We start from the raw sequence: 14399 nt of genomic DNA on the forward strand, positions 1-14399 counted from the left end.
TCTCCTCCTTACACGAGGCGTGACAACAACGTTTCACCCGGCACCGCCGGTCAACTGCTGTTTATGTATGAGAAATCGGTTGGAAACGTTCCTCATGTCAGGAGGTTGTAGGTGTCGCCACCGGCGCCAACCTTGTGTGAATGCTCTGAGAAGCTAATGATTTGCATATCACAGCATCTTCTTCTTGTGGGTTAAATTTCGCGTCTGTAGCACGTCATCTTCGTGGTGTAGCAATTTTAATGGTCAGTTGTGTATTACACTACATGGTTACTAAACTAACTTGGAAAAAAGCCGGGAATATGTCAAGGTGTTTTGATTCCAATGACTTTGAAGCTGCAAGATAAGTGGAAAAGCTAGTTCCCTTCTTTTACGTACCTAATACTACACAGGACATATTCGTCTTCTTTGTGCTGTGGTAGGAGCTTTTTTTCATTCTGGTTATTACGTTTGTACTTCACACATGCATGCATGTTTGCGATGGGGGCGCAGGCACTTTGGCGTGTGGAGGTTTGGGTCGGTCCTGAAAAAGTGCACGGATAGCCGAAATTGTTATGGGGACCGCTGTCGATAAGCGGGAAATCCGGGTTCGAGTCTCTGCCCGGCGATAAACCTATTGCTCACCAATAGGTATGATTTCCAGGCCTAATACAACTGACATCAAAAATATTCGTAATTGCGACTAAATTTCGTAATAAAAATGTAGTAATGGAATACACATTCGAGTATTCTGACTGCACGCCGAATACGGTGCAGCTCCGAGAGGCGGCAGTGAAAGGCGGCGTGCCGCGCATGCGCCGTGCGCCTCTGGCGGGCCTCCGACGCGACGCGCGGCGCCGTGGAGCGCTCACAGGTCGCCTTGCTCGTGTTGGAGGCGGACCGCAGCTGCCGAGGAGGTCCGTCCGGGCAGCCGCCAGGCCATGGGGGGACACCTGCCGAGGAGCGGCGCCGCGCGCGGTAAGTCACCGCCTCTCGCTGTTGCTCGCCTGACTGCCGAAGTGTTTTCCCTACTTGTTTACAAGTATCCAGTCAAGTAAACGATTCCTTTCGGTTGCAGAATATAGGGTGCTCCGAAAAGGTTCATCCGATTTCACAATACATGTACGCAGATAAAAGCTTAGCGTATATTTTACCTTGGACTTAGGACTGCAGAGTCTCTATTTTCAAAAGAAACATTCCCTTTTATATGGGTATGTCTTTCACGTATATGCACATGCAATCTTGGCGCAGACTACTTTTTACGGTAAGGTTTAGCTTCAAGTTTTCAGTTATCTTTCTTGTTGATGTGCCCTTCATTGGACTCACAACAAATATCCAGACGACAGGCAAATTCGGTCCGCACTTTTGGTAGCATGTCTGCCGATTCTACGTTCACTGCCGCCGCGGCGTCATGTTCGTGCAGAGGGGAAGCACGTAATCTTTCACAAACTGCCATATAAAAAAGTTGCCTACGGCGAGACCAGGCGACCGGGGAGGCCGATGGAGCAGTACGCGATCCGCACGTCCCTTACGCTGTAGGATGTGCACTGCCGTACGGTCGGCAAAAACCTTGCGGCATAATCGTAACTGAATTGTATCTATAGAAACGAGGATCGATAAACACCCTGTTATCTTGTTGTTACAACGATTCCACGTGAGCGAGCGGTTAGCTTCTGCTAGGACACGCATATCGTCAACCACAGAAAGCAGCAAGTTAACATTGGTCTCAAGGTAAATTTTAGTGTCTATGCGTAAATTAATAATTCACCTCAAGTTTCTGTCCTCATTCACGCAGAAGACTGAGTCTTGGAAGACTGGGTGAATTTCTTTGAAGCGTCCTGTGCAATTAGCGGTCGTCTTTGCGAGATCGGAGTCCAGACTGCGAGCGCGTCGTTGACCAAAGGTGGGAAACCGGCGGCCGGTGAGTCGCATCCGGCCCGCGATTAATTTCAATGCGGCCCGCGGAAGAAATTCGCATTGTACTCCGCCCGGGAAGCATTTTCGGATATTTCCGCCAACTTTCCGCTCGTCATGGATTTGTGCCTCAGAGCATACTTCTAGACAAATATTTAAAAATGTAAACGTAGGCTTCCGCTGCCGTTTTCACAGTCAGTTACATTCTTCTGGGTTTGAGACCACATTGTCAATTATAAAATTCCGAAGTTTCGTCGACTATTGCAAGAGGCCTTCCTCTGGGGATATAGCAATACGTCCGCAGCTCGTGGTCGTGCGGTAGTGTTCTCGCTTCCCACGCTCGGGTTCCCGGGTTCGATTCCCGGCGGGTTCAGGGATTTTCTCTGCCTCGTGATGACTGGGTGTTGTGTGATGTCGTTAGGTTTAAGTAGTTCTATGTTGTAGGGGACTGATGACCATAGATGTTAAGTCCCATAGTGCTCAGAGCCAGCCAGTTATAGCAATACACCCCGAGGAAGGTGTCTTGCAATAGTCGCCGAAACGTCGGAATTTTATAGTGGACAATGCGGCCTCAAAACCATAAGAATTTTATTGACTGCAAATATTTAAAAAAAATTGCTAATAATGTTTGTAGATGTTAATACACTAAATTTCAAACACTCCTAATTGCTTATCGACTGCGATTGCCTACATTATTGTCGTGTTTTGTTTTTCTATTCTTTGTTATGCTAATGTCAGTAAGTAATTTTGAGCATTGTGGACGTATTAGAATGCTGCAACTATTGAAAACACATTAATTTACGAAGGGCGTTCAATAAGTAAAGCAACACATTTTTATAAGGTTACCTTCCATTCGGAAAATAGGTGCACTCAGCGACTGTTATCTGGCTTATAAATTACGGAGTGCAGCAATCAGTCGTCCTTTTTTAGATTTTTTTTACGCAAATCGAGATTTCGGCTAGTGGTTAGCCATTCAAAGAAACGTGACCGACGCCCGAACAACAGGGACTTACATGCATCGAGAATAGAAAATAGTGCATTGAGAATGGCTAGCCACCAGCCGAAATCTGAATTTTCGTAATCTAAGAAAAACGACGACTGATTCCTGCTCTCTATAATTAATAAAACATTTTTTTTTTCTTTCGGAGAGTTTCAGACGAAAAAATACGAAATTTGTTGTGTGAAGTCTGTAACAGAGGTTCGTTCCAAGCAGAGCTGTCATTGAGTTTCTTTTGACGGAAAACCAGTCCATCGCAGGTATTCATACGCCCGTGCAGAGTGTCTAAGGAGACCTGGCAGCGAACAAAAGCCTGGCGAGTCGTTGGGCGAGGCGTCTGACGTCATCGCAACAAGACAACCGCGGTTAACTTGTCCGATCTACCGCGTGCCGGCCGCCCGAATACAGCTGCGAAATATGCAATGTTGGAACTTGCGGACACTCTCATCCAGATGATAGATCACATTCAGAAGCCTCGCTCCTCAACGGGACGTCTGCAGATGCACGCGTCCACCAGTCGGTGTAATCAAAGGTTTGTGCCCACTGCGGTCCTCGCCTCCTAACAGAATACTTCCATCTGTTTGGCACAATGAAGGATGAACTACGCGGAAGCAGTACGTGGATGATGGGGAGGTTACTGACGCAGCAAGACGTTGGCTGTAACGTTCTTCAGTCGAGTGGTTCCATGCGAACATACACGCCCTCCCAATGTGTTGTAGTAAGGTCGTCGCATTGACTGGAGCTTATGTTAACGGGGGAGGACGTCAAACGGGCCGACTTGGAGCAGGAGAGGCACCACAGGACATTTTTAATTTCCACCGTCTATATTTTTACAAGTAAATTCATAAAACTTTGTCGGCATGACCAGGAAGGATTCGGGATTCACGCTCATAACGGCGGAAGTTCAAAAACATAACAAAATAATTTTTTTGCGTGTGAAATTTCATCATTTTTTCACTTACTGTTTGCTGTATTTGTTGCTATAGGTACACTTTTCTTCATAAGTAAGAGAGACTGTTCGATGAATTTTGCACAGCATACAAACCATACTTACAGGTGCATGAAACTCTAGAATCTATTTAATTTATGAAATAATGAATGAGCTCTTACGTTTTAAGCTTTATGGTTAGAAAAAAATTGTAGTTAATTATCTCAATTTTTACCATAGTTTTTAATATATTTGGAAAATTCTAGAGTTTCACACACCCGTAACTGTGGTTTGTATGCTGTGCAAAATTTATCAAAGAATCTCTCTTACTTGTGAAGAACAATGTACCTATAGGAACAAATACAGCCAATAGTAAGTGAAAAAATGATGAAATTTCTCATGTAAAAAAATTATTTTGTAATGTTTTTGATCTTTCACTGCTATGAGTGTGAATCCTGAATCCTTCCTGGTCATGCTGACAAAGTTTTATGAATTTATTTGTAAAAGTATAGGCAGTGGAAATTAAAATGTTCTGTGGTGCCTCTCCTGCTCCAAGTCGGCCTGTTTGACGTCCTACCCCCCTTAAAAATAGGATTTTTTGCCAATAGCGTGGTGAATAAGATGGTGCACTGCAATCCTGAATAAAACCTACCTGCTTTTTTAAAAAAAAGGGTGTTGAATTGCTTGCTGAACACCCCCCGTATAATGAATTTAATTACTAGCTCGAATCACTTTCATAGGCATTTATTTTTACATTATGACACGTCAAGGTTCCTGGAATCCCATCTTCAGGTGTTTACACCTACTTACATGTTATGTACGTTGTCTATACTAACGGCGTTACAGAATTTTGCAGTGGAAGTTCTAATACAGTTTCCAGAATGAGATTTTCACTCTGCAGCGGAGTGTGCGCTGATATGAAACTTCCTGGCAGATTAAAACTGTGTGCCCGACCGAGACTCGAACTCGGGACCTTTGCCTTTCGCGGGCAAGTGCTCTACCAACTGAGCTACCGAAGCACGACTCACGACCGGTACTCACAGCTTTACTTCTGCCAGTATCCGTCTCCTGCCTTCCAAACTTTACAGAAGCTCTTCTGCGAAGGTTCGCAGAAGAGCTTCTGTAAAGTTTGGAAGGCAGGAGACGGATACTGGCAGAAGTAAAGCTGTGAGTACCGGTCGTGAGTCGTGCTTCGGTAGCTCAGTTGGTAGAGCACTTGCCCGCGAAAGGCAAAGGTCCCGAGTTCGAGTCTCGGTCGGGCACACAGTTTTAATCTGCCAGGAAGTTTCTAATACAGTTGTTGCAAAACGTCACAAGGAAAGAAACAATGTTCATAAACATCTACGTGATTACTCTGCTATTCACAATAAAGTGCCTGGCAGAGGGTTCAATGAACCACCTTCAAGCTGTATCTCCACCGTTCCACTCTCGCACGGCACTCGGGAAAAACGAGCACTTAAATTTTTCCGTGCGAGCCATGATTTCTCTTATTTTACCGTGATGATCATTTCTCCCTATGTAGGTGGGTCCCAACAGAATGTTTTCTCAATCGGAGGAGGAAACTGGTGATTGAAATTTCATGAGAAGATCCCGTCGCAACGAAAAACGCCTTTGTTTTAATGATTGCCACTCCGATTCAGGTATCATGTCTGTGACACCATATCCCCTATTTCGCGATAATACAAAACGAGCTGCCCTTCTTTGTACCTTTTCGATGTCATCCGTCAGTCCCACCTGATGCGGATCTCACAGCCATACTCCAGAATACGGCGGACAAGCGTGGTGTAAGCAGTCTCTTTAGTAGACCTGTTGCACCTTCCTTCTAAGTGTTCTGCCAATGAATCGCAGTCTTTGGTTTGCTCTACCCACAATATTATCTATGTCATCGTTCCAATTTAGGTTATTTGTAGTTGTAATCCCTGAGTATTTTTGAATTTACAGCCGTCAGATTTGTGTGACTTATCGCGTATTCGAAATTTAGCTGATTTCTTTAAGTACTCATGTGAATAACATCACACTTTTCCTTATTCAGGGTCAATTGCCACTTTTAGCACCATACAGATATCTTATCTAAATCATTTTGCAAGACGTTTTGATCATCTGATGACTTTACAAGACGGTAAATGACAGCATCATCTGAAAACAATCTAAGACGGCTACTCAGATTGTCTCCTACGTCGTTAATATAGACCAGGAATAATAGAGGACCTATAACACTTACTTCGCGAGCGCCGGATATTACTTCTGTTTTTCTCGATGACTTTCCGTTTATTACTACGAACTGTGACCTTTCTGACAGGAAATCACGAATCCAGTCGCACAACTGAGGCGATACTCCGTAGGCACGCAGTTTGGTTAGAAGACGCTTGTGAGGAACGGTGTCGAAAGCCTTCTGGAAATCAAAAAATGTGGAACCGATTTGACGTCCCATGTCGATAGCACTTATTACTTCATGAGTATAAAGAGCTAGTTGTGTTTCACAAGAACGATACTTTCTGAAACCGTGCTGTGTGTCAATAAATCGTTTTCTTCGAGGTACTTCATAATGTTCGAATACAGTATATGTTCCAAAACCATACTGCAAATGGACGTTAGTGATATAGGCCTGTAATTCAACTGATTACTCCTAATTCCTTTCTTGGGTATAGGTGTGACTTCAGCAATTTTCCAGTCTTTAGGTACGGATCTTTCTGTGAGCGAGTGGTTGTAAATAAATGCAAACATCTGAAGATTGCGTGATCGTAAAATGAATTTACTCTTCAAAACGCGGGTTTGAAGCATAATTTTGTGGGTTTGGCTTGTCAGGAGTGGTGCCCTGTTCAAATCAGTTCGTAAACCCATAAAGCTTAACGTCACAGCCGCTATAGTTTCGACTTTATGCACTAGGAGCGCTGCTGCCGTGTCACGTCATGAGGCCGTTCGCGAGCGTAAGCACGGCCGCAGGTCACGAAAGGTTGCCCATGTCTAGCGTAGACCATCGTTCGCAATAACCGTTTTAGACGGATAGGTCTGGAGAGGAAACACTGTTAAACAATGTCATAGCGCAGCTAGGCAGTCGACAGTGTGTGTTCTGCAAATCTCGCTGCGATTTTGTAGCCTAATGTAGCGATATTTCCATTGTGTTTACGAGTTCAGAGGTTTTCGGAAACCGGGGAATGCCTTTTTCAGGCTCCTGACACAAAAGGTTCGATCCTAAATCATGGAATGTTTAGAGTCAAGATTTTACTAATCCCTCTTCTTGATTCTGTTCCGTTCTCGACTATTTTTCCACCTTTCATGACTTCTGTATCTACATACACTTACTGCGCTGTGACTGGCGGAGGGTGCTTCTTAACAGTAGCGACTTGCTGTTCTACAACATTTACGTACTCGGCGAGGTGAAAAGGCGATTGTCTTTACGACTCGTGAAAGTCGCTAGCTCTTTCTTCTTATCTCGTGTTTTCTACTGAAAATCTCGTGTTTGTACTCTTGTTAACTTTACTATTACAGAGATCGCCTGAACTATATTTGTTATTGGTCCTGTGCGCAACATATAACTTACTTGGTCTTTCTGCTGCCACTGCTTGATCTGCTGCATTCCATTATTTAACAAGAACATAAAAAAATCTATTATTCATGCTCAGTGCAATGCATGTTCTGTATGGCGGCTCCTGCTGTTGCTGCGGCTGCTGCTGCTTACTACAACTACATATAATTCAAGAGAAAGGGTTTGGTCAAATCTAAACTCGATAAATGATAACCCAAACAAGCAATTCCTTTTTTTCAAAAACTATATTCTGAAAGCGATTCTTTCTCATTCAATTAACAAAACGCTAGAAGCTCTTTAAACAATCGCTTCCTATGTAAATCTGCCTCCCGTGGCATTAAAGCAATATTAGAAATTAATCAAACTCTTGAGACAGACTGAAATACTTCTCAATTAAATACATAGTGAAACAATTCCCTGACAATTACAAAAGAAGTCAATGACAAAAATCAGTACTTAATTCATTCGCCTAACAGTGGTTTCCCTTATGAATTCAACTACTATCATTATCAAAATTACCGTCAGCTGCTACGCTCATACACAAACCCTTCTCTTTAAAATAATAAGCGAGCTGCAAATTATAAAAATTGTCAACTCACAACCAAAACCTGTGTTGCTGCTGGCGGACACGACAGTACGGCAGCTCGGCGACGACCTCTCGCCCAACACACGTGCGCACCGCAGCAGGCGGGCTCCTACACTGGCTTCCAAACTGCTACTCATTAATCCGTGCGCTGCGAAGCGCGACAACAATATCTTACAATGAAATGAACACGCTTGACTGCTTACAGGCGTTGAAATACGTCAAGGGGGACAGATGTAAATGTGTGCCCCGACCGGGACTCGAACCCGGGATCTCCTAGCAGGAGGTCCCGTGTTCAAGTCCCGGCGGGGCACACATTTACATCTGTCCCCCTTGACGTATGTAAACACCTGTAAGCAGCTAAGGGCGTTCATTTCATTGTAATTTCATTCTAACGAGCTGCATGGTCACCGATGTCCGAAAGAACAGATACCATCTTAGTATATAACAATTTCGTAGATTCCAGAGCTTGTGTATGCGCGCAGTGGCCGACCTTTAAATCCTAAGAGTATTGCCAACTCTCACTCGTTATAAGCATCCTTGTCTCTGTTATCACATTACCATCATTTCTAAGAAAGATGTAAGGTGGAGGTATTGAAAGTGCCGCGCAGGCTTCCTCCACGTTTGGTTTTCGAAATTTACTAATTAAGATTTCCTGAGAAAAACGTCGTCTTTCTTCCCATTATTCACATTTAATTTCCATGAGCATCTTCATAACAAGTATACAGAAATGTTGCGTCCCCAGCAGCGTATCTGCTAATCCTTTAAATGTCTGCTGTGACGCCTACTTCATAAAGACTCCAAATTCCTTACTATTACTCCAGAATCGGTCGTATTACCGTATAGTTTGCAATTTCTTTACTGATTAAACTTTGCGAAAACCCCTTCAACAAGTGTTCCAACTGATTTTCCAACTACTTATTTTACGCGTTTGTCCAGTTTCATATCATTTTTTTTTAAATTACTCTTACATATTTAAATACCGTGATAGAACCGATAAACAATCAAACACAATTTTTAATAGTGGTAGTTATCTTGAATGTAACCATATTTAAAAAAAGCTGAACCTTAGTACTCCAAATTTAAAGACTGCGCCGGCCGGAGTGGCGCTGCAGTCTGGAACCGCGCGTCCGCTACGGTCGCAGGTTCGAATCCTGCCTCGGGCATGGTTGTGTGTGATGTCCTTAGGTTAGTTAGGTTTAACTAGTTCTAAGTTCTAGGGGACTGCTGACCTCAGAAGTTAAGTCCCATAGTGCTTAGAGCCATTTATTGAAACATTGTCCGAGTCATCCTTAATTTCGTTACCATCTTTCAGCAAAGATACCGAAGCCCACACAGCTACCTCCGGCGGGGAATGAGAAACAATTTCAGACGAGTTTAATAATTCTTGACTGCTCATTTAAATCCATGGAAGCTTTGGATAGCACACAACAAATTTAAGACGTCTAGTGGGTACCTTTTCAATTACATATTGATTTCCGGTGCGCCCTGAAAGGGGCTGTGTATTCGCGAAGTGAGGCGGACAAAGCGACTCGAATGACGTCATAAGTTTGTTTCAGGGCCCGCATTTCTCGTGGGCCACGGACGATACGTCATCCCATCAATAGTAAACATTCTGAAAGCGCTGCTGGCGACGACTATTTGACAACTGATAATGTAGGAATGATTAGCGGTCGTATTACGATGTCATAGGGCACACCCGATGCTACTTACACCTGATGCTATTTTCGTTTATTTTCGACATATGCATCCGCAAACATAGTGTAGTGGGTCCTATCAATCAAAAACGTCAGATGACAATGTAGTATAGTTTCAAACGACTTTAGGTAGGGTTGCGTTTTTCTGAGGAAGAGACCAAACTGTGAGGTCATCGGTCTCATCGGATTAGGGAAAAAAGGGGAAGGAAGTCGGCCGTGCCCTTCCAAAGGAACCATCCCGGCATTTGCCTGGAGCGATTTAGGGAAATCACGGAAAACCTAAATCAGGATGGCCAGAAGCGGGATTAAACCGTCGTCCTCCCGAATGCGAGTCCAGTGTGTAACGTCTTTCAAATCTACTTGTTCACCATCTGCTACTTGCAAGGCACTGTGTTTGTGTGTGTGTGTGTGTGTGTGTGTGTGTGTGTGTGTGTTGTAAATGCTATACAAAATATTAAAAGTATTTTATTTTTCCTGAACTCGTGCTATTATTCGAGATAAGTTTCTATTACGCCAGGAATGCCACACTGCGCGAGATTAGAATACGGTCTAGGACGCTGTGACAAACAGAAATTAAAGATACTGGCCTATACTCTGCACATTGGCGCTTTCACCCGTTTCACCTCAGCTGGAGTATAGTGCCCTGCGATGCACTCAAGCATGACTGTTCGCTGAGCGAAAGATTATCCATAAAATATGAACTATGAATTTATTAGCCATACTGTTTTATCACAATCTCTAGAATTTGTAACATAATTACTGTTACAAGGGGCACTAGAAAGCAGTTGGGGATTAGTTACAGGGACAGAAGGTTACAGGAAGTGAATTAAGCTCTCACAATGGCAAGTAATGAGCTAGTATCCAGCAGGAGATGTGGTCAGTTGGGGATTAGTTACAGGAACAGAAGGTAACTTTGAAGTGAATTAAGCACTCACCATGGAAAGTAATGGGCTACTATCCAGCAGGAGATGTAGATGAAGGTGTAACACCTCCGCCGTTGCGGCATCATTTTTTATCACATGCAGTGGAATACGGTGCTTGTGAGAGATTTACAACCAGCTCGAATGATAAGAAACGAGCGATATTTTTTTAAATGGCCATATCGTACGTTAGTTCTGAAAACATGTAACTGCTTCTCGCATGTGTGGCTAGCATCAGTCGCATTCTCTTGCTTCCCCAGCAGTCTCATCGAACTAGGTTTTCGCACAAATCCAGCTCTTTATAAAGGCTGTCATATGTGATTCAATTCTGTTCGTATTCTTCACTGAAATTCGCTGAAGACGACGCAGAGTGATAAAGGAAGAAGCAAGGAAGATTTGTGTTTAACGTCCTAGCATTGCAGACGGAACGTTGTGTTGTATCGAAATAACGACCTGTTCCCTTCGCTCGGTGAATATAATGGGGACACGTTTGATAAGTTTAGCCACTGTCTTTAACAACCAGTTTCGGCGTATTTCACTGAATACATGTGACAAATAATTTTATCCATTAATGTAAATTTACACACGTATTGCTTTTAACTTTGCGAAGTTGGGCGAATTTTTATTTATCCATTTTTTTCCAGAAACCCCAGCTGGCTTACACATAACATTTCACGTAGCGCCTGTTCTAGTTACTGGGATTAATAGGTTGTTGGTACGTTTCAGCGTTAGTTGTATCCAAGTTGACGGGAGAATTTAAGAAATTGGAAAGTTGTCGTAAGGTCTTCTGGGACCAAACAGCTGAGGTCATCGGTCCCTAAGCTTACGTACTACTTAATCTAACTTAAACTAACTTACTCTGTGGACAACACACACACCCATGCCCGAAACTAACTTACTCTATGGACAACACACAGAGCCATGCCCGAGGGGGGACTCGAACCTCCGACGGGGGGAGCCGCGCGGACCGTGATAAGGCGCTGAGACCGCTCGCCAGTAACGCGCGGACAGAGTTTAAGAACTGAGACAGAAATCGTTTCATTGTACCTAGCGCTCCTGAGTTCTTGTAATTGCGGTTTATAATGCTGTAATAGTTAAACGAAACAAATTTCCTTTGTAAAAGAAATCTTCCCTTGCACTAGATCTTGCAGGACTGATGTTTAGCTAACAGTTCATAATCTGTTACGTTCATCACCTAATTGTGCGAATGTGGTTCAAATGGTTCAAATGGCTCTGAGCACTATGGGACTTAACATCTGAGGTCATCAGTCCCCTAGAACTTAGAACTACTTAAACCTAACTAACCTAAGGACATCACACACATCCATGCCCGAGGCAGGATTCGAACCTGCGACCGTAGCAGTCGCGCGGTTCCGGACTGAGCGCCTAGAACCGCGAGACCACCGCGGCCGGCTGCGCGAATGTACATTTCTGTTCACGGCAGTCACCTTTTACGAGATCCGTGCTGCATGATTGTTTTGCGCTAAGACTGTTTTTTAAAGATTCGAATTAGAATAATATATCGAATCAACCTTAGTCGAACTTAGTATGTTTCTATATGTATTTCATGCATTCACTGCGCCACATTTGCACTTGGTGGCCAAAATTGGAATTAATTTTTTCCCCCAGCGTAAATCAGTTCCGCTCCAATGCATTAGAATGCCGCCAATTTTCATTGCCACACAATAATAATTTAAGTCCATACTTGATCTGTGTGCGTAGCTGCTCTTCAATAATAACCACGTGGTACGAAAAAGCAGTCTACGAGAAAGCTGTATGACTACGCTGACAGAGAAGATTTGAAAAAAAATAATTGGCGACACACATTCCTGGATAGGAAGTGAGGTGAGAGTTTAACCTCTCGCGACGATCGCTCATGACAGACGAAACTTAAGTAGTGAAGCATACGATACAAGTCATTATCTATGATCAGTGACGGTATGGGCAGCACATAACCTCTGCAGCGGCTGTGACGTCAGTCATATTTCATTTATCGAAGTATAGGGACCACGGCGGCAATTTTGGGTCGTGGCGGACTTGTTATGAATGACTTCAGACATATTAAAAATTTCAAAACATCATACCATAGAGGGAAGTGAGAGCATCAGCAGGGACGCAGATACAACTACAGAAACGCAATGAATAAAAAAAAGATTACAGCTGTTGTGACAAATTCGTCGCCTTCGCCACTTCACAACCGAATCATCAAAACAACCTTCAGCCAAACCTACATCTCTAACTATGCTACAGATCAGTCTGTTGCCACAAGGTTCATTAAAGAACCCCGAGTCCTCCGTTGTGTACTACAGTAGCTGTACTGTGATAGGTGTTGCAGTTGTGGACGTATGAACGATTGGAGTGGTTGCCATTACATCACGGTTGTCACCAGCACGTCTGCCTCGTCCGTACCAATGTACTTATTTTTCTAGGAAAAAATCCGAGATTGTTCTCTAAACTTGTCAAGCTTTCACAAATATTTTAGAACGTTAACAAATGTTTTCGAATATTCTAGAATGTTTTCCAATTACTAGAATATTCTCGAATGTTCTACAACACTGCTTGGAAATGACACACATTGCTTTGATTCGTACTTCACTAAAATTGATTGGCTTAACCGACTAGTTGTCCAACGTAATGACGACAGACGGGTAGCTCGGCTTGTAAGGAGAAATTACGCCGGCCAGGGTGGCCGAGCGGTTCTAGGCGCTACAGTCTGGAACCGCGCGACCGCTGCAGTCGCAAGTTCGAATCCTGCCTCGGGCATATATGTGTGTGTGTGATGTCCTTAGGTTAGTTAGGTTTAAGTAGTTCTAAGTTCTAGGGGACTGATGACCTCAGAAGTTAAGTCCGATAGTGCTCAGATCTATTTTAAGGATAAATTACGTAAACAAAGAACTATAGTGTGCGCGAACAATTTTAGACTCACGTTCATTGTTACAAAGGTGAACTGAAACGAAAGCGTAAATTTCCCAACAGAATTTACAAAATGGTTCAAATAGCTCTGAGCACTATGGGACTCAACTGCTGTGGTCATAAGTCCCCTAGAACATAGAACTACTTAAACCTAACTAACCTAAGGACATCACACACATCCATGCCCGAGGCAGGATTCGAACCTGCGACCGTAGCAGTCGCACGGTTCCGGACTGCGCGCCTAGAACCGCGAGACCACCGCGGCCGGCACAGAATTTATAGATTCGCTCAATGTTCTCAGTAGGCCGTAAAAAAGAGCTACTAAACAACACCATAGAAAAACTGGAGAGTTTCAACATTCAAAACACAATTATAACACCATAAAAGCGGAAATATTAACCGAAAAAGAAAAAGGCATGTCAGTATTCGTACCACGAAAACCACTCATTTCACTTAACTTACCATTCAGTTTTAAATTACTCTAATTTCCGCTATGATTACAGTACAGTACCTACTACTAATAACGCTCAAGCGTAAACATTCTGCTATTTCGAACTGAATTTAAAAGAATCACTGTTGTGTCACCGATCGTCTTTGCACACGAGAGCTAAACACCAAGACAGTCTACAATATTCTTTGCTAGCCTCTTCTCTGCTGGCACATCTTCCCCTCTTCAGCAGTCCTCTTCATCTCCAAGTATGAAAAACATGACATCTTACTGATCATATTTTTTAAATAGCATGTTTCAGCCCTCCTCTTCCTTTCTTCCCGACGATTTTGCATTCGGAAATGTAGAAGGATATCATGCCTAATTTAATGCCTAATGATATTTCCTTTGTGTTGGCCTACGACTTCCTATACTTATTTCTTCTGTTCTGTTTCTTGTAGAACCGTCTCAATCGTTTTTCTGTGAGTCCAGCTAGTTCTCGTAATTCTCCTCCATAA

General features: G+C 43.3%; 1 protein-coding gene and 2 non-coding genes across 3 annotated transcripts in view; 2 read left to right on the forward strand and 1 right to left on the reverse strand.

Annotated features, from left to right (window-relative positions):
- Positions 1–850: 850 nt before the first annotated feature.
- LOC126267532 (uncharacterized) overlaps positions 851–14399 on the forward strand; it is a 306885-nt gene continuing 293336 nt past the window's right edge. Inside the window, exon 1 of the mRNA XM_049972833.1 lies at positions 851–954. Coding sequence (XP_049828790.1) covers positions 918–954 — 37 coding nt within the window. The 5' untranslated portion in view covers positions 851–917. The remainder of the gene's footprint in view (positions 955–14399) is intronic.
- Trnas-cga (transfer RNA serine (anticodon CGA)) lies at positions 4761–4835 on the reverse strand. The gene has a single exon. It is a non-coding gene; the product is annotated as a tRNA-Ser (tRNA).
- Positions 5004–5078, forward strand: Trnas-cga (transfer RNA serine (anticodon CGA)). The gene has a single exon. It is a non-coding gene; the product is annotated as a tRNA-Ser (tRNA).

The sequence above is a fragment of the Schistocerca gregaria genome, chromosome 4 (assembly GCF_023897955.1).
Source record: "Schistocerca gregaria isolate iqSchGreg1 chromosome 4, iqSchGreg1.2, whole genome shotgun sequence".
NCBI classification, from domain to species: Eukaryota; Metazoa; Arthropoda; class Insecta; order Orthoptera; family Acrididae; genus Schistocerca; species Schistocerca gregaria.